The following is a 21,891-nucleotide window of genomic DNA, read 5'->3' on the forward strand; positions in this document are numbered from 1 at the left end:
ACCTTTCCAGAATCAACCTATACCTCAATTTTGACATTAATCTTGACACTTGTCAAAAGGGCTATAATTCTTGAAAAATCAAAAGAGTAATTGATTTGTTTGATACCCAATGAACCCTTGTTTTATAATTTTTTTCAATTGCGAGCCTATTGTGTGGGACACCATTTTTCAAAACTTCTTCATCAAACGTTTTCACATTTTGAAAAAAAATATTGAAAAGTGAAGAATAACATTTTCAAACAAGATAATTTCGATGGAACTATGTCTTGGAAGTTATCGAATGTCTCTCAAACATAGAAGCTTAGAATCAGAATTTGGGGCAAAGAAAAGCAAACCTTGAAGGAAAAGTTTGTCAAGGCATGCAGAATATGCTACTAGGAGCCAAGAATTAATAATGTTTTTCAAGAAAACTAAATATTTATGACAACAGGACCTCATGAAGAGAAATTCAAATTTAAAGATAGAGGATCCCAAACAAAAGTAACCAGTTTAAAACCTTCAAGAGGGAAAAGGCGAAAAATCATAAGATTTAATGTCTGATCTCCACTAAAAACAACAAAGCATATTCCTTTTTTCAGATTTGATCTTCTCTGAGGACCAGTGAAGCAAATCAACCATGATTCAATTTTCCCTGAAGAGAAATGAAGTGAATCAAAGTTTCTAGATATGATCTACCTTGGAACGCAGCAAAGTAGATTCTTTTTTCAGATTTGATCTTCCATAAAGAGCAGTGAAGTAAATCAACCTCGATTCAATCTTCTCTGAAGAGCAGTGAAGTAAATCAAAGTTTCCAGATCTAATCTACCCTGGAACGTAATGGAGCAAATCCTCCTTTTTATATATTTGATCTTCCTTGAAGAGTAGTGGAACAAATCTACCTGGATTCAATCTCTCAGAAGAGAAGTGAAGTGGATCAAAATTTTCAGATCTAATATACCCTAAAGTGTAGTAGAGTAGATTATTTTTTTCATATTTGATCATCCCTGAATAGCAATAGAACAAATCCACATCGATTCAATCTTCTCTGAAGAGCTGTGAAGTGAATCAAAGTTTTCAAATCTGATCTACCCTGAAGAGCAGCGGAGCAGATCCCTTTTAGCATATTTGATCTTCCCTGAAAAGCAACAGAACAAATATACCTCAATTAAATCTTCTCTGAAGAGTATTGAAGTGAATCAAAGTTTGCATATATGATCTACCCTGAAGAAAAGCGGAGCACATATTTGATCTTCCCTGAAGAGCATTGAAGCAAATCTACCTCGATTCAATCTTCCCTGAAGGGCAGTAAAGTGAATCAATGTTTCCATATCCAATCCACCTTAAGAGTAGTAGAACATATCCCTTTTAGAAGATTTGATCTTCAAAAATCTCTCTTAAGATATTGTTCATTTTCAGTCTCACTTGAGACAATATCAAACTTCAAAAAAGAAAGATGTAATTGGACAAAAAAACTCTTTGAACGTTAATTATCTCCTTTTTGTAGACACTCCTTTTTGTCCTTATCGAATTCATTTTATTTATTTATTTATTTATTATTATTATTATTATTATTATTATTATTATTATTATTATTATTATTATTTTACAGATTACATTGCCCAAAACAACAAAACATACCCAAATCTGTTAAAACCCAAGACATGAAGCTCAACAAAGTAGGCCCAAGCAATAATCCAAAGTAATTAGGATTTTTGAACCTTAATTCTCTTATAGTCACTGCAACCATCACTGTTTCCAGTCACCACTGCCACCCATTCCAACTTCAGTCACCGTGTTGGTCACTATCAAAAGGTCAATCCTACTACTGTTTTGTAACAGTAAACATGAGCAAGTTAAATCCAACCAAAATCAAGAAAATTAGGGCACTTAATGGAAGTAATCAAGACTTCAGCTACCTCCATCTACCCTCTGCATGGCCTATAGAACCTATACATTTGCCTCACCAAATACACATCTCATGGAAGCCACCATCATTATATATACAAGCATACAACAACAAAAAAGAGGAATCAGTTCAAAAAAAGAAAGAGAAGAAAACAGAAGAAGATGATTTAGAAAAAAGAAAAAAGAGGAAGTTCGAAAAAAAAAGAAAAAAAGAAGAAGAACACAGGAAAAAAGAGAAAGCCTTACTGCTCATATATGAATACTCTTGCTTTGCTAGAATCGTGGGATCTTCAAAGCATCAAAGGTAGTTTTTGTTCTTTCTTTTGATTTTTGGTTTTGAGAGAATGAAAGTTTTATCATCTCTTAACTAAGAGGAGTTAAAAGAGAAATAGTGGAGAGAGTTACAGATAAATGTCAAGAATGAAGTAAAGATGGGGTTAGGATTAGATTTCTTATAAAATTGGTAAATAGTCCCCTAAGGGCTTGAAGTCTTGTTGTATTGTATCGTTTCACCATTTATTAATGAAGTTCTGATCTTGGTATTATACTTTTATATGTTTTATATTTTGGTCCTCCTTGAGCATGGTATTTTTGTAGTTTCCATTTTAGTCATGTTAAATACTTATGGCTTATTTTATTTCTAGCGCTTGTGATTTTCTGATGCTTACATTTTAGTACATATAGATTCATGTGCATGTCTTACGTTATATGCATACATGTATAAATATGCCTTGGTTTTTAGTTTAGTAAATTTACTTTGTTATGTACATATGTAATAAATTGTATATACTATGAATTTATATATATATATATATATATATATATATATATATATATAGTAAGTATATTAGATCTTATATTTATTCGATACTTTATCTTGTTAGTTATTGCGAATACATTTTTCTAAACATCGAAGCCATTTTTTGTATCGATACTCAAGGTATTATCGATACCCTCCCATAAAAGTATCGATACTTCAATAAGAGTATCGGTACCGAGTGTTTTACCAAAAAATTCGAAGCTATTTTTGGTATCAATAGGCACAGTATTGTTACCATCATCATAAGTTGGGCAAATAGCCCAATTAATTCAATTGCTTGGATAAGGGAGTTGTGGGGTCATAGAAGCCTTGTGTACATGACTACTATTGAGAACAACTAAAGTAATTATAAATACAACTAGAAACAGAATAAGATATGATGACATAAGACTGACATTGTGTGACGTTCGGGAAATAGTTAAGACACCCGAGTCCCTTTAGTAGTATGACAATTCTCTTCATTATGAAATATTTGAATATAGTCTGCTAGTACATTAGGCACTTCAGTTGCCAGCTAGGCACAGATGCCTCAAGACTAGATGGAGTAAGTTGGTCGAGCATGTTTCTAATGCATGTAAAATTCCAGATCATGACCAATGTTTGAGAGCCTACATGTTGTTAAGGATGTAAGTTTTTATGCACATAAAATTTTGATTCTTACCTCGAGACCCTAAAGTATTCAAGGTATGCTATTGAGTTATCCTGGGCTATAAATTTTTTTCCCAACCGCGCCACTAAATCTATCGAATGTTGTTGCAATACTTTCGTATATCCATGACTTTATGCATTGGCATGTTTATGTAATGAATACATGTAGTATTACATAATTATTAGCGTGGCACAGAACTTGTGAGCTCAAGGCTTAAAATTCTTTTCAGTTCATAGGTTAGCAAATGATCAAAGAGGAGTTATAGCGTAGAAACATTCCAGATCAGCTAATTTTCAAAGTATGTCTTAAGTATTTTAGAGGATATGTATTATATGGAACTTGTATTATTCCAAGTCATAACTTCATTTTGATTTAAAACTCAGTGTTTGTATTTTGTATGTATTATGAGCTTTCCTATATTTTGTAAACCTCGATTTATGATGTTTTATTTTATACTATGGTGAATGATTTATTGTTGTTTTACAAACGATTCAAAAGAAATTTTTTTGTTAGCCACTTTAATGGTCCGTGTAAAGCCTTCATCATTTGATCTTTGAGTCAGACCAGATTTTGGTGTTATATTTAGTGGAATCAGAATGTTAGGTTTATTCATTCATAGGGCCCATGGGTCAAAGTCAGTAAGCATCTGTGTGAGTACATGCCCCTAGAGTGTCAAGAATGCTTAAGTCTATGGAATGATGATAATGACCTCACTTTCTTTTATAATTGCAGACTTAGGTTATGGTCGATAGCACTACTTCTAGTTACGAGGGAACAAATGAGAGTCGTGTCTCCCTCACTGGGGATACTGGTAACGATTTCATCCTGGATTTTGATTTTGAGGTATCGGGAGACGCAAGAATCGATGAGGTGACCTTTTTTCGAGACATGACCTCAGTCTTTAGATAAATAGTCTGGGCCATACCGATTGCACCAGCTATGCCTTCTCCCCTACCTGTACCTCCAGTTCAACTTGTAGTAGCACCATAGGAGTCCTAGTATAGAGGCTTCGTAGGTACAAGACCACTAATTTATATGATTTTGAGGACAATGACCGATCACAGTAGATCAGTGGCTTAGAGAGACTCTTCGTATGTTGCACCAACTGTACCTTACTCAAGAGGACAAGTTAATTATCTCTCTTTTGAAAGGTGATGTGATTTATTGGTGTGAGGCAATGGATATGGAAATGGAGCCAAAGAGTCTCATATGGGAGTACTTTCTGTCAAAGTTTCGATAGAAATACATCGAAGAGGCCCATACGGATGACTTGAGGGACCAATTTTTGCATCTTCCTCAAGGCGACAAGATCATACATGAGTATGAAAATGAATTTCTCATACTGAGCCGATACGCACCAAAGTTAGTAGGGACTGGGCTCACCATTGTAAGAGGTTTAGGGAGGGCCTCCACCTAAATATCTTCTCTCATCTGGAAGTTTACCCTCTCTGCATCTTTATAGAGTTAACCTAGTGGGCAAAAGCATTAGAGAGAGTTTTGAGTAAGAAGTCTCAGGCAATGGGCGATTAATTGGTCAAAGTTAGAGAGCTCCATAGATAGCTAGACCATCTTATTCATTAGCAGAGAGAGCCATTTGTCCTCAAGGTTCGTGGAGGTCACTATCAGGTTTATTTAGAGGAACATCTCAGAGTTTAGACCGCGAAGGTAGGTCTGACCCTCGTAAGAGACCTTTATCATCAGTTTCTAGATCAGACACCAATAGGACAGAGTAGACTCCAGCCCAGTCAGTGTGTTCAACTTATGGTAGGAGACACCTCAAAAGTGTTATCGGGTGTTTGATTGTTACTTCAGTCGCAGCTCATTGGATAACTTTATTAGAGATTGTCCCATAGATCAGAGCACATCCCCTGCATCGATGTGGAGGTTAACACCATATGTTGAATGAGGTCGAGGGGTCTTCAAGGTATGTGAAGGTAACCGTCAGGTCCATCTAGAGGAGCAACTCAGAGTTTAGAACGTGGAGGTAGGTCTGGCCCCTGTAGAATACCCTTATCATCAGTTTTTAGATTAGGCACTAGTAGGAAAAAGTAGACTCCAGTCCAGCCAATAAGCTCAACTTGCAATAAAAGACACCCCCGGAGAGTGTTATCGGGTGTCCGGTGGTTGCTTCAACTATGGCTCATTGGAGCATTTTATTAAAGACTATCCCAGAGCTTAGAGTATATCCCTCGTATTAATGCAGAGGTCAACTCCATCTATTTAGCAAGGTCTAGGGTTCTCGAGGGGTAGTGGAGCTTTTTCAGGACAGATCAATAAGGGTACCTCCAGATCAGTGACCAGTCCAGAGCCCATAGTGGCCTCATGCTAGTATACCGTACGAGCTCAGAAGGAAATTTGTCTATAATTGATGAGCAATGTTGCTTTTAGAAGCTTCAATGTGAAGTTAAATGAAAAATGATCATTTTGAATAAATTGGAAAGGTTTGGATGAATTCTAACATAATTCATATTGTTGGTCAAGAATGTGAAATTGAGATGAATATGGAACTATTGGATGAATATTGATATTAGGAGAATTAAAGTTTTATTTTAAAGTATTAAAGTTAGTATTAATCATGTGTGGAGTTTATATCAAATATGCATTAATTGCATTTTTGGCAATTTTATGCTAACATGTGCCTATCATTTAAGTGAAGGTACTAACACGTGCTTTTAAATGTGTACTTTGTGTAATTGACTCTCATGTAGTTCGTGATCAATATTATAGCAAATTTAAAAACAAGGATAAAGTACAAAATTGACGTTTATATTGGTAGAAAGGTTAGCTACTGAAGCATTACCATATGAATGCTCCCTACTTTATATACGTTTCTATAATACGAGAAAGACTTGTGATAAGTCAACCTATGATGTTTTTTAAAGAAAAAGAGTTTTGAAATGTACTATGAAATATCTTCATAATGATTTCCTGAAAAAGTTTATGAATGAATTTGTGTACGAATTACCCAATATATATTTTTATATTATATTTTACTAAATGATTTATGGATATTTTGGGTATGAACTGCCCAATGCACTGAATTATGATATTGTTAAATATGAGTATCCATTGATATTTTATGATAAGTGATTGATATGTGATTTTGGATAAAAGCCCATTGTTTGTGCGTTGAGATTTGTTGGTACAATTGGCATGCCATGAGGTGGAGTGTTTATCGATCGATCTTATATAGGTACATTCGAGTACATTACAGAGAGGACATGATACATTTTATAACACATATGTGATATGTTGTCTGCACATATAATATGCTAGTGTGATGCATTATTGGTTATAAGTACAGTGTTGGTGTGTTCTACAGTCTTGTATTGGTATTACATGGCACTATATGTACAAACCGGTTGTATGGAACCTATGATGTAATTGATTCACATGGCACTAAATGTTCAATTTATTCACAGTCAGTTATACTGCATACAGTACACTCGTTTATATTAATCAAGTGCCATGCATTCTCATTTGTTATACATTAGGTTGTCAGTTAAATAAATGTGAAAAGTGCAGGTTTATTTGATTCGTTGAAAGTAAAGCTTTCATCGAATATTCTGATTTGACATAAAATGTCTTATATCTAAATTATTTATTCTGAATTATGGATTTTGAAAAACTGATTTTTAGATTTTAGTTCAAAGAAAGGTTTGAAAATTTGTTTCATACGTTCATATATTATTATATGATATTTTATGTACTATAAGTTATGTGATATTTTATATACCGATATGTTTTATTTTTTATTTGATAATGCCTCACTAAGTTTATACTTTGTGTTTGATTGTTTCACGTGTAGGTAAAAGAAAGCATGTGGAGTAAGGAGTTGGACTTGGCATCAAATATCGAAGATTTATTATGGGTAACAAAATGAGATCCCACTGTTGTTTTTTAATTGTAGTTGGCATGTATACATATAATAAGTGTCCAAAATATTTTAATATAGTTGGATTTGAAATGAATTAAATTGCTCTGATATGTGTATAGCTTTTAAATGTTTCGTAACAATATTTATGTATAAATTTTAGTAAGCATGAATATGGTTATAAATAGGGATTTTAGTTTAATAATTGATAAAGTTATATTTTATCGGAGTAAAGATGAGTTTTAATTCTAACAGCTTTTAGGCAGTTTTACTTATTATATAAAACAATATTGAATTGTCATATTGTTGCCTAAAACCGAGTATGATTTGTATATCAAAATATTACTTTTTAGTTTTATGTGATTAACTAGTTTTGGTGAAAAAGGGTTTTAAATGAATAAATTTTTAAGAAACAAAAATATTTTACTGGTTCCAAATAAGAAATGTTTTACAAGTGTTGTGTGACATCTCTGACTTGTATTCAGGTACGAATACGGGAAAGGGTGTTATGCCCTCATTACCGTAACCTACCACTAACGTCTTTGATTGACCACTACCAATAGTGCAAATGGATGTAGAGGCAACATGGCTATTGTTTCCACCTAAAGGATCGACGACGATCGACAATTATTGATTAGGGTTTAGGGATTATGTATTTAATATTTTAAGGATTTGAGTTTAGGGATTTAGAGATTTCAAATGACGGTAAGGGTGGTGATAGTCTCGTTTCTGAGATTTTGGTGGACCTCGGCAAAAAAATTTGTCCCTTAATTAGAGGTTTAATTACAATTTGTATTTGTGTCTTCGATCATGTTGTATTTATTGTTAATTTGAACATAACATATGATATTGTGGTCACTGCAAGTATCGTGGTTGTGGTTTTTTAATAACATATACTATTGTGGATATAACAATTGTTGATATCGTAATTTTGGATGTTACCACTACATAACAGACATTTTTGTGGTTTCATACCATCATTTAAGTAATTGTTCATAATAATAAGTGTTGAAAAATTAATTTTAAGGGTAGCTTCATAATAATAAGTATTGGAAAAAAAATGAATCCCTAATAACAAATATTAAAAAAATAAATTTTAAGGCTATTCTCGTAATAACAAATATATAAAAATTGAACATTCAATAAAAAGTACTGAAAAAATTGGATTCATAATAACAAATAAATATTAGAAAAAAGTAAATTTTAAAAGTATGCCCTAATAACATATATTGAAAAAATTGGACCCTTGATAATAAGTATTGAAAAAATTGAGCCTTTAATAACAAATATTAGAAAAAAAATATTGACAAAAAATTAGACATTTATACAAATATTAGAAAAATAGGCTTCTAATAATAAATATTAAAAAATAAGCCCATAATAATAAATATTATGGAAATTTTGAAAGCATAATAACAAGTGTTTCAAATAATTGGGCCCTTTAATACAATATAAAAATTCTAGGCTACGGCACTAGATGATGGTTTTATAAAATAATAGTAATAGTATTAGATTGTTAAAAAATAAAAAAAAAATATAAATGTGACAAATATCATATAACAATTTTTTTTAACAATTGTCACATATCAAGCAATTAAAATGATAACGTTAATAACATTAAACACCTATATTAATCGAATAATATTTAAACATCTAAATAGAAAAGGATGTATAATTTATAAACTTTTTATATTAAGTTTTTTTAAGATACCACCAATTTTCACAATGTTTGTGGGTGCTTTCTTTTTTTTACTATAACATTTGCTTGAATATATTAGATCCTTTCAAATTTAAGTTGGATCTTATAGAAGATGACATCTACTTTAATTGGCCCAAAAAGAGTCGGTATGTTTTGTACATTTTTTTTAGCTAAGCATGAGCTCATCACTCAAAGATGGCTTTAGCATTATTCTCCAAATCCAACTATATATATATATATATATATATATATATATATATATTTGGAAGGACACAAGCTTTTATGGTAGGGAGTATACTTAAACTTATAAAATTTTAGAGAGTAAAAACATATTTTTAATAAAAAATACATAAATTAAATTTAAAATATATGATAATTTTAAGTTTTCAAGTGACGATTGCCTCTCACCCACTCCATCTAATATATATATATATATATATATATATATATATATATATATATATATATATAATCTTATCAGTTTGGTCGTCAGTTTACACAAATATCAATTGAAATAAAGTTATATCATTTTCAAGTGAATTAAAACGTATATATTTGTTATAGATAACTTAAGTTGAATATGTAAAAAGACAGGCATCATTACTAAAATAAGGAGAGCTTTTTTTAATACCTTATATTCAAATATTTCATATAATAATCATATATATATAATTTAATCTATGTATTTTAAATATGTTTCACGTCAGATTTACAAATTCGTCTAATACTTAAGTTAAAAGGAAAAAAATGATTGGTATGATTTTAATACTATTAAAATAATAATATAATTTACCCTTAATCAATAAAGTTTGTGCTAGCTAGTATCAGAAAAAATAATAATTAAAACTAAAAATGAAGTCAATATAGCTTGGAAATACAAAATTATTTTGTTCATTAAATGAAAATAAAGAAAAAGGAGGGGATTTCATAACTTAAGAAATGATACATTCACTCATTCATCACAACTATATATAAAAGGATGAAATTAAATTATGAGAAAAATTAAGGACAGTGGTGGTGTAATATGATTAATTGAAGGCGTGGCTCCTCCTACCATAATGCAGAACCATGAGATTATTATTATTAATATCAGGTGGTGTTGAAGTATAATGGGGAGGAAAATCAAGAGCTTGTCTTGAACTCCATATTTGATCCCTTACATGCTGCAACGTCAACCCTGGTTCAAGCAGTTGCCCTTCACATCTTATCTCTATCTGCAACCTCAACAATGTTTCATATTTAATATTGCAATTAGTTTCATGTTAAACGACCTCATCTTTTTTTTTCACAAAGTGACACCAAAGTCCTTGAAAAACGAAATGTCAGAGACGAGTGAAACCAAAACATAATGATCTATACGTAAGGCATGCATAGAATTGAACAAGCGTTGGAAATATAATAGTTGAATGACTAGTTATGTAGATTACCCTAAAATTTCTCCTTTGCAACTCTATCCCAGTAAGACAAAGAAAATTGAAAAATATATATTTTTTACTACTCCAATTTAGGTTAGCGGTCAAGCACGCTCAAGCCTGCCCGTGGCCTTAAACTGCCCGAAAATAATCATTCGGGGGCCACCCAGACTTTAGTTGCAAGCCAAAATCATTTTTCTTTTAGACTTTTTTATTTTAATTAAATAAAAATAGTAATCCAGTAATTAATTCAACACAAATTTTTAATGAATCCAAAAGGCATGGCCAGAATACACCTTTCCAATTTATTTAATATTTTAATTATATTAAGACTTAATTAGAAATAAAAAAATCAACTTTTATATTTATAAAGTTAAAATCTAACGCTATCATGAGAATATCTTCTTTTTCTTTTAATTATTTTCCAACAAAACCCACCCAAGCCTACGCCACGTACACCAATCACATCTCATGCACGTCTTCCTCACGTTGCTTTCTTCCAAAATAAAAACCTAATTCTTAATTAAAGGCTCAATCTTCCCTTCTAATCAATTCTGGTGTTTTTTCCCTTAATTAATACTACTCTTTCTTGTTGCTAAATTTAGTTTCACTTTAAACTTTATGAGAAAATATTTCTAAAATAATATTAATCGGGAATGTTTCAATTATAAATTTTAAATATTAATTGTCATAAATATTAGGTTTTCATTTTTGATACAAAACCAAATCAAACACGACTTTAATGAAAGAATTATTTAGATTAAGATTTATATCTAATACACCATTATGGTCAGGGACGGAGCCATGATCAAATACTGAGAGGGACAAGATAGTTAATTTAAAAAATAATAAGAACTTATTATGTGTTTAATCTAAAAATTGGGGGACATCCAATTTTACTTAAATTTAAACTGATAAAGACCTAAAATACTATTAAATCAAAAAATTTGGGTGGGAGTTATAAATAAGCCGAGTCGAGCTCGAATATTGTTGAGCTCGACTCGACTCAAAAACTCTGGAATGAAGCTCGACTCGACTCGAAAACGCGAGAGCCTAAAATTTTCAATCTCGACTCAAACTCAAAATCATGAACTGAAGCTCGTAAAAGCTCGAAAAGAAAAAAAAATCTTAAATTTAACTCGATTAAAGCCTCAAACTCAAACTCGACCTAAACCTTAAATACATGAAAACCTTATACTACATTTTTTTCAAAAAAAAATCAACACATAAATGTTAATATTATTAATAATTTATTTTAAAAAAAAATAAAATCTTAATATATTATATTTTTGATATGCTCACAATATTTTCGAGTATAGTATCAAGTAGATCATTTCGGCTTGTTAAAAAGCCAAGTCGAGCTCAAATCGAGTCTATTTGAGTTGAGTATTTATCGAGCTTTGACCGAGTTGATCTCAAGTAGCTTACGATCTGTCTCATCTCATTTACAGCCCTAGCCCCTCCCACTCCTTAAATAGCTTCATCCCCGATTATGGTATAAATTTATAAATTGATGGTTAATAATGTAATGTCACTTGTAGGGCTATAAATGAGCTAGGTATCAAGTAACTTGTTTCGGTTAGTTAAGAATTTGATCTCAAGCTCGAGTCAAATTTATTCGATTAAAGAGTTGACTATATTTTAGCCGAATCAATTTCGAATAACTGAAATTTATCTCATCGCAATCGCAGCCCTAGCCACTTGTTAAATGTTTAATTATTTGTATAAAGATTCTTTAACTAAATATTGAAGAATTAATGTATTAAATACTATCGCATGTAAGTTGAGAGAGGAATCAATTAATTAATTAACTAATAGGCGGGTGTTGATGATAGATAAGGGTTTTATTCTCCTATTATTAATTAATTTTTAATTAATAATTTAATGCTGCATGCGGAGCGGTCACCAAAAAAAATAGAGTACAAGGCTCTTAACCTTGGGTCGTGAGATCGAGTCTCACGGAGGGCATTTCATAATTCGGAGGTCTCCTACGGAAGCTGCTCTCAACCTGGCGTTGAGGGCAGCCTACTATCCTATATCCTCTTACCCCATTACATATGGGAATTAGGATCAGCTAATTTTCTCATCTGTCTTTTTATGCTTTTTTATTTTTGTTCCGTTTCAACTACTAGGGAATGATCCCGTTGTGAAAATTATCCCTCATGCATTGTTTTATCCCTACGTAAAATATGTGGGGATTGTTTTTTTTTTTCTTTTTTTTGGGTGTAATTTTGTGGTTGGTCATGGGAGTGATGATACTGATGGGTCATTTTACAAAATATTCCATCAAAGTGGTGTACTTAAGGGTATTTTTATGACCCTTTTTAAGCACATTATATGAGCATAAATGAAAAAAAAGGGGCAAACAATTATCTATCCCAAAGCTCACATGAAAGAAGCGAAAGCATGACGAAAGGAGGAGATAACGAAGAAGATGGAAGGGTTTTGAGAACGACAATGTCCACGTGTGATTTTACAACAAGGCAACTAAGGACTAGATAAAAATTCAAACGGTAAAATCTGCTTTCAAAAAAAATAGTTCCGCATATAAGGTATTAGGATGATTATTTTTTCTCCCATTTAAGGTGAATATTACAATACTCCACGGAAGAAGTTCAGAAGACCCAGCTATTTCTGAAAGAAATCCATAAGACACGACATCTTCTTCAACCTCCATGCATACTCGTAAAATTGTGTCTTCCCAAAAAACTAAAAATGCTGTGTCTTTTGGACATCTTTCATAGAATATTGTAGCATTCACCTTAAATAAAAAAAATTACTCACTCTAACACCTTACATAAAAAAATAAATTTTTTTCTCAAAAACATTATCCGACCAAATTTACCTAAATGATAAGATGTTTTTATCTCAATGCATATTGCTCGGTGTTCACGAGGGCATCTCTTTTGCTTTTCCTACCTACCATCTAATATAGTGATATCCTTAGAGTGTTTATTTTATTTTCCCGACTTCTATGGAGTTCGATAGTCACATAAAATTATTTTTTATCCACAAGATTCGAATATAAGTTCGAAGGACATAAATTGTTTTACCGTTCTATGCAATATAAAATAGGTTGATTTATCCCGGAATATGTAAATAGAATTTCTATAGGTTACGTGCAATGATCATGGGGAACACAATGGTGTAAAATAGTAGGGACAAACACAATTGATGGAATGATTTATTCAATGAGAGACCGTGCCCAATCATAGAAGAGAGATAGTCCTAAATCTACGCTAAAATCACATATAACACTAATCCTTGGATATTTTTTGTTGCATGCCATGTAAGAAAAGGATGAATTTGTTATATCCCATAGAATCAAAACAAAACGCTACCTAATATGAAATATTTTACGGTATCAATGGAAGCTGAGTTGACCTAATAACTACATGTAAAAGATGCCTAATTATATACAAATACTTATACATATATTTTGTGATTGTGTTTGAGATAAGATGTGTGCTTTTTTTAAATGTAAAAAATAAGATATTGTCATGATCTCAAACTTGATTACTTCATGGCATGAAGTGCAAGAAAAGAAACAAAAATATAAAAATGCATTCATTCTAAATTATTATATAATTCACAAACACAAAACAGAATGTTGAGGATGTCATATATATTATTTTTATATATTTTTAGCAAACCAACTTGTATCTTAGGTATTTTAGGTGGCTATGCTGAGGGACAAAGGACAGATACCCAAGGCCAAATTTAATGTGGATAACAAATTTTTTTAATTCGGAACAATTAATACTATGTTTCTGCTACCAATATTAGATGATGTTATGATTAGCATTTATCTATCTGCATGTCTATTTATCTATACACGTTAAACCTATTTTCAAATTATATGGATATCGTTTCCACGTAAAATTAGAACAGGTCAAGCAACACATTTCAAAGTGGAAGAATAGCTAGAGATATTCTAGAGAAAGATTTAAAATGCACGTTCCTATCCAGTTGTTAAACGCGTTTAGGAAATTTTCTTGGCCAAAAAAACACACACACACACACACACACACACATATATATATATATATATATATATATATAGCATTTTTCAATATTTATTATTTGGATATGTATATATTATATAGTTACAATATTCTCCATCATAATTTATGCATTTATGATTTTCCAAATCATCTATTATATTTATATGCATTTTTTTAAAAGATAAAAGGTTGTCTAGTTAGAAACCCGTATGCATATCACGTATAAAATAAAACCCTATGCATAGCTTTTTATGATTCTAATGGTTCATAATTATTTAGATTAATTTATAAAACAAAATGCAAATCTTCCTTGTTAAATGATCTTTGGGAGGATACCCTTCAATGTGTTTTCTTAAAAATTTTCAAAAAACAAAACATACAAACAAATTGTCTCCTTTACAAAATGGTTCAGATTTGAGTTAAACAAGTAGGAAAATCACGAGGTTTTGAATGTATAACATGTAAAAAAGAATTAATTAAAAAATTATTTTTTTAAAACTTTACAATTTGTCTAATCTATGAGCTTTAAGGGTCCCTATTCTTTATCTAAAAACTAGAATAATAACCAAAACTTCTTTGCCTTTTAACTATTTTGGTGAATGTTTTATGATTGCACTTGAATATCTTAGGAGCTATTTGTTGATCACATTTACCTTTAGCAAATGAACAAGCTTACACAAACCAATTGCATCTCTAGTTATAACCTTTTTATAAAGAAAAGTTTAGATTGTATGCAAACATAATGCATGATAAAGTTGTAATCAATTCCTTTTCCATTCATTCCTAGTGGTGAGTAGTATTTTTCTATGAACTACAAATTACTATAATGAACCCTACACCTTTAGTACTATCACTGATCTAAACATCCACGGATGAATTGAGGGGTACCTATTATATTTAAAATTTTAAAATTTCGCGTCCCTATAATTAAATCCTACGTTTGTCCCTCGAAACATTCATAACCAACTAAAACAAAAGGCTAGCTGGTAACCGTTTTAATTATCATGATCAAGGCAGCATTGGAATAATCTTAGTTAAGGAACATAGATTATGGGCGAAAAATGCTAATGAATATAAATAGAAAATGGGGGTACCAAAGACGCATACTTCCCACCTAAACTTATATGATGTTATCAGACAAGTAGAAAGAGTGGAAAGATATTTAGTTCCGATGATTCTGTCACGTCCCTAACACCAACCAAGTCATATAAATAATCCTTGTACTAGTAATTAATTTAACTGAAGTGATGACTTTAATTTCATGCTTTTTTATTACCCTAAAAGCAGATAAGAGATGCAACAGAAATGGAAAATGGAGTTGCATTTAAAATACCTCTGATTCGCTATCCAGTCTCAGCTTGTTAGCCAGATACTTCATTATCACCCGCACTGCCATCTTGCCGTCCCTTAATAACATTCAAAAGCACAATAAAAATGAACACAATAACACAATGTAGAAGGAGAATTATAAATACAAGGATAGATTTAATTACTTGATTCTCAGATAACTCTTAGGGATTTGAGGCAAGAACGGTTCTTTTTCCCTGAAAAAAAAACATATGTGAGTTTCATAATATACTTTTGAATACCCTAAAGTGAACCTTTTCCATACAAAAAACAAAAAAGTTTGAGGCTAATATTGTTTCCCAAGTTGCTTTTTTTTTTACTTATCTTGTTTTTGTACTTACTGATTGTGCGATGCTTGTAGCATAAACCAAATGCCAGAATGGGGCCTCCTCGGAGGATCAATGATTCGAACCTCCGAGCTCGGCCCGGCAACATCCATTGGTCTGCCAAAATAGGGCGCCAACGAAGAAGATGAAGTCGGTGTTATCGGTTTAAATGCCCTGTTAATCTCCCCATGATGAGGGATCATGGAGCTACTTCCTTGCTGGTGTCGTCGAAAGAATAAAGTACTAAAACTATGCATAACCGTTGGACGTGGCGGAACACCAAACTCGGGGGTGTAAAAAATAGGGGATAATGGCCTTGCTTGTTGCTGTAACTGTGAACCACCACCGGCTAATAGATCGAGCTCCATCAACATCGACCCTCCTCGTCTGGTAGCCGGATCGTAATGGCCGTGTTTGTGATCATATTCATCATATGTTGTTGTTTCTGCCTGAGTCTGACCCCCTATACTGAGTTGAAGCCAACCTTTATCCGGTTCTTCTTGCTCTTGATTGTTATCCTTGGAGCTGGGTCCCTCCTCATTAATAGTACTGTTAGTTCTAGGTTCATCTTCAGCCATGAAATTAGCAATTATATCGGATCCTAAGCAAGCTTTGCTTTGGTAGCTGAAGATATTCATTTTTTTCATTTTAATGTTATTTATATTATTATTATTATTATTATTATTATAATTATAATAATAATAATTATTATTATTATATATTATTTAATATTACAAGTCCAAAATGGAGGCCCAATTACAAACAGTGGCCCGGATCCAAAATCCCACAATAAACCCTAAACCCAATTTAGGGTTTGTATCATCCAGCTGCCGTCGCTCAGTTTCAGCCGTTGGATCTAGTTTGATCCAACGGTCCACAGTTTGCCAGAGGAAACCCTAGGGTATCAATACCCTAGGGACACGTCCCAGCGCCGCCGTAGATTCCAGAAGACCACGCGGCGCTGCTTCAATCTCGCCGCCACTCCAGCCGCACACGTCTTTCCCAAATGGTGAGTCACCACTGGAAGTCCGGTGACTCACCGAAGAACCCCTTTCGGACCGGTTTGAGACGAGCACCGGTGATGGCTATAAAGCCATCACCCAACCTGCAAAGAAAAAGGAGACCGAGAGAGAAACAGAGAAACAAGATACTAAAAAAACTACCAACGATCTCAGTCAACAACAACGCAGCAAAGAAACAGAAAAGAAAAAAAGAAAGAAAAGAAAAAGAAAGAAGAGAAGCTTACCGAGAAAGCCACGACCACCGGACCTCACCAAAACCTTCGAAAAACTGAAGGTATATTTCTTAGATTTGCTCCGATCGGGAGCCGTTTAAAAGAAAAAGCCATCGGAACCGTCATTAGAACGGTCCGATCTATGTTTTAGTATAAAAAAAATTTTCCGACCACCGAAGGCGGTGGCCGACGGCGATGGCTGGCGGCAGAAGAACACCGGCGGACGACTGCCGGCCGTCTGGCTTCTCTTTGTTTTAGAGAGAAGCGAGAGAGAAATTGCTCTCTCAGAGAAGAGAGAGAGAGGAGAAATAGAGAAATGAAGGCTGGCCCTTCGGGCCCAGCCGTTTCAAACGTTAAATAGGCCTTCCCGAACGACGTCGTTTCGGGAAGGACTATTTGTGCAAATTTAAATTGTTAAATCCCGTCCGCAGCCATTATAACTTGTAACTTTTACATTTTAGTCACTAAATCGAGTTTATAATCCTTTTAATTCGGTTCTTTAATTTCATTTTTATTTGTTTTAGTCCTTTATATTAAAATAATATATATAGGATAAATAACAGATTTAGTCCTATAATTTTAATAATTAATATTTTAATATGAATAATATGTTTTAATTTATTTTAATCTAATATCCGAATTTTATATAGTTTTATTTTAGTCACTAAATTAATAAAAAAAAAATAGTATGTTTAATCCCTATAATTTTGATTAATTATGAATTAGGTTTTTAATCTTAATTTTACTATATTTTAGTCACTAATTTTAAATATTTTCATTTATTTTACTGCTTTTAAATATATCGTTCTAATTGTATTTTTATTGTTTTATTTGTTTATATATTTAAATACTTTTATTATTATTATATAGTCATAAATATATATAATGAATAATAATTTATATATATTTTTAATAAATTATTTTAATATTTATTTTTCAATATCGAAGAAAAGGGCAGTCTTAATACAACTGGATGTCCTATTCTGGTATTTTAAAATTAAATATTATAAAAAAATATTATTTAATTAATATTTATTAATATCAAAGAAAAGAACTGTCTTAAGGCACCTAGAAGTCCTTTTCCGATATTTTTAAATAAATAAATATTTTTATAATTTTGAAATAATAAGATTATAAATTAAATATATTTTGAAATTTTTTAATAGAGACAATTTATAATTAAAAAGTACCAATTTTGGGCGTTGTAGGGGTGCTAATCCTTCCCTAAACGTAAACGACCACGAATCCCTTTTTATTATTAAAAAGAACGAATTTTTGGTTATAAATGCAGATCAGTTCATTTTTTAATTGATGTTTTCTTAAAACTCTTTTAAAAAAAATTTTTTAGGTATTCGACCTACCTAACCCAAAAAGGCCGATGGCGACTCCCAAATTATTTTCAAAACCATTTACTCACATCAATTTTCCCGCTAAGTATAATATTTCGTGCCCGGACGAAAATCGGTTACGACAGCTTGGCGACTCCACTGGGGACTGGTCAAACTTTTAAAAATCAATTATAAATTGTCTCTATTAATTATAAATTAAAATTTCATATATTTAATTTATAATTCTTTTATATATACATATTATTTTCATAGTATTTATATATTTTCTTATTAATATTTCATTTTTATTTGCAAATATTTTATTTCATTATTTTTTTCTATCAGAGGTTTGAACATTTATCCTCACACACAACACTTGCATTGCATAACATAAAGCTCTATAATTGAGTTTGTCCCTTTTAAGTGGGAGTGAAAGCGACGTCTTCGTGAGAATTTATTCTCCGTGTCAGACCTAGCAAGTAACTTTCGGGGTTCATATGCTCTATGTCTTCGTGAGAATTTATTCTCCGTGTCAGGCATAGAGAAATGTATCCCCTCGAATTGAACTCGATCCATTTTAGTCTGTGATGGACTAGGATTGAGGGTTAGTAGCCCAAGGGGGCACTAACAAGGACAATTCGGGTACCTTTATTCTTAGATCTGAAACCCTGCATATAATAAACCCTAGAAACTCTTCCGATCCGAAGCCATGCCGAAATTTTGTCCAAAATAGGTGTACACACAGGAGAAATGAATTCTAACTTTCTTGTTAATTTATTTATTTTCTTTACTGATTAAATTACATGTAAATTTAAATTATTTAAATTATTTAAAAGCATGTTTAAATAAAAATATTTAGGTAAATGTTATTATTAAATTTCTTTATTATGTAAACTAATTCATTTCTTTTTGTGTGTTCTTTATTTTTCTGTTTGCATAGCATCATACAGGATAAAAGGAATTGATCCTAGTGTTAATTGTCTCATTGGAAAGCCTTCATCTATGGATAAAAGTGTTCAAATCAAGTAATTCTAAACTCAGAAGTAAGACAGTGGGCTGAGGACTTACAAAGACAAGAAGGAGACAGTTTGCAGGATGATTATGTATCTGACTTGGTCAGTTATGCTCCAGTTTCACTAAAAAGAAATGATATGCAAGATTTGCGAAGTATTTGGGAAAGTTGGGATTCAAACAAAAAATTGCAGTTTTATCAAACTTACGGAGACATCCCATATTTGCTCTATGTCGAAGTTGATGATGAATTACTCAGAGCCCTAATTCAATTCTGGAATCCAGGGTACATTTGCTTCACTCTCAATAAGGAGGACTTGGTCCCTACTATTGAAGAGTACACAACTTTGCTACATATAGAAGGGGCTTTGGAGAATCGAATCTATTCAAAGTCAATTAAAACTCAACCCTTTCGAGTTAAATTAGCAAAGATTGTCGGGGTACGAGAAGAATGGGTGGCATCCCGTACAAAACAAAAAGGCGAAAGCGAAGGCATTGCTTGGACCAACATTAAAGAACTTATTCAGAGTCATCCAGATACTAAAGTACGATTCGATATATTTGCTCTGGGTATGTATGGTATGGTCATCTTCCCAAAAGTATTGGGATATGTTGAAGCGACAGTGGTAGATTTGTTTGAACAGCTACCGAAAAAGATTAATCCTGCTTCTGCAATCCTAGCAGAGACTTTCAGATCGTTAAATGCTTGTAGAAAGCTAGGAGGTGGACGATTCTCAGGGTGTACCCAGTTGTTATATGTTTGGATCCGTAGTCATTTCTGGAGGACAGAAAAAGTTTCATACCGACGCTTTAATACGGATTACTCACCATTAAAAGAATTTCTGGAGCAAGAATTGCCGAAAGAAATTAAGAAAGATATGTGGATTAATGCCTTTCGAAATCTGCAAAGCAATGACATTGTTTGGCGAGCCCCGTGGCAAATCCAAAGGGAATTCTTTTACAAATGTGGAGATTACAATTGGATAATGCTACTCGGATTATGGGGAGGAATTGGATATGCACCACTTCTGGTCATAAGACAGTATTAAGGTCGTCAATTTGTACCTGTCACTGCTGGATTACAGTCATCTGAGTTCGCATTCCACATCAAAAATTATAAAAGAAATATCATGGAAGCCGTTACAGCTTGGAAAACAACTTTTTGTATCCGAGCTAAAGCAGCAAAAGAAATGCTAACTCCTGATTATGAGGAATGGAGATCTGTCAGGAAAAATGAAAATATTCCTCTACCAGATCAAAAAGAGGATATCTCTATGGAAGATCGCATTAAGGTGGTTCCATCAGAGATTGAAATCCTGAGAGCTGAGTTTGAAGCAGAAAGAGAAGGCTGGTCGAAAGAATTAGAGCAAATGAGACAAGATAAAGCTATGTTGGGTGTTGACATTGACTTTCATTCATCACAATGTGCAATGTTGAGAAAAGATAAAGAAAAAGTTGATGATGAATTCAGAGCATTACAGAAAAATTACCAGGAGTTATATAAATCCCGGAAAGCATCAGGATCAAGCCAGGCAACAATACAGATGACCAGAGAATTGAACATCGAGAAAAGACGAGTTGAAGATCTGAAAGGAAAGAATAGCCTTCTACTCAAAAGCCTTGAGAAAGGAAAGCAAAAAATGGAAGATTTTGAGGTTGACAGAAGAGAGCGAATTATAAAAAGCAAGGCTGAACACCGGGAGATCATGAATGAAATGCAAAGAGAAAGGGATCGAGCCAAAGATTTAGAAGAGATGAAGAATGACATCTTTGATAAATTTGAAGGTGAGAAAAATATCATGTTCAAGGGATTTGAATCTGAAATGAACCAGCTGATTGCTGAACTTGAAGTCAGAGGCCAAAAGAAGGAAGAATATAATATTGAAAAAGAAAAATGGGAGCTAGAAAGAAAAAATTTCAACACCAGACTTGAGGTAGAGCAGGAAGTGGCTAGCAATTGGATGCAAAGATGCAGAAACAAGGATGTTCAAATCCAGAAGCTTAATCAAAGAACGCAAGAAGCACGAACAAAACTTGAAGAAGATCTGGATCAATCTAGAAACAAAAATACAGAGTTTAATGCTTACATTTTGCAACTTGAAGAATCATTGTTTCAAGAAAAGGTTCGTCTAGGACCTAATGATCTCAAAGAAAGTAATGAGGAAAGTGCTTCACTGCGAAGACGCATTAGAGATCTTGAAAAAATTCTGCACAATTGTCAAGTCAGAATCACTGAGTTAGAGCAAACTCTTGAAGGAACGAATGAACAATGGCAAAAGTCAACTGATTTCTATGTTGAAAGA

At 32.5% G+C, this 21,891-nt stretch overlaps 1 protein-coding gene across 1 annotated transcript; it reads right to left on the reverse strand.

The window, feature by feature from the left end:
* Positions 1–967: 967 nt before the first annotated feature.
* LOC120136737 lies at positions 968–16,653 on the reverse strand. The gene is made up of 6 exons (XM_039152707.1): positions 16,031–16,653; positions 15,836–15,886; positions 15,676–15,748; positions 9,994–10,140; positions 1,200–1,274; positions 968–1,114 (listed from the first exon to the last, which is right to left on the reverse strand). Exons 1-6 carry the CDS (start codon positions 16,651–16,653, stop codon positions 968–970), a joined length of 1,116 nt encoding a protein of 371 aa, XP_039008638.1.
* Between the last annotated feature and the right edge of the window lie 5,238 nt (positions 16,654–21,891).

The sequence above is a fragment of the Hibiscus syriacus genome, unplaced genomic scaffold, assembly GCF_006381635.1.
Source record: "Hibiscus syriacus cultivar Baekdansim isolate YM2019G1 unplaced genomic scaffold, ASM638163v2 tig00001869_pilon, whole genome shotgun sequence".
In the NCBI taxonomy this organism is placed as follows: Eukaryota; Viridiplantae; Streptophyta; class Magnoliopsida; order Malvales; family Malvaceae; genus Hibiscus; species Hibiscus syriacus.

What these genes read in the sequence shown, in the direction of transcription:
- LOC120136737 (XM_039152707.1), bottom strand. Translation starts at nt 16,653, where the DNA reads ATGAATATCTTCAGCTACCAAAGCAAAGCTTGCTTAGGATCCGATATA. An exon ending in AAGAGTTATCTGAGAATCAA is followed by an intron (nt 15,749 to 15,835) that starts GTAATTAAATCT and finishes AATGTTATTAAG; the next exon opens with GGACGGCAAGATGGCAGTGC. An exon ending in TTAATAATAATAATCTCATG is followed by an intron (nt 1,275 to 9,993) that starts GTTCTGCATTAT and finishes ACTGCCCTTCAG; the next exon opens with GGAAGATTGAATCGAGGTAG.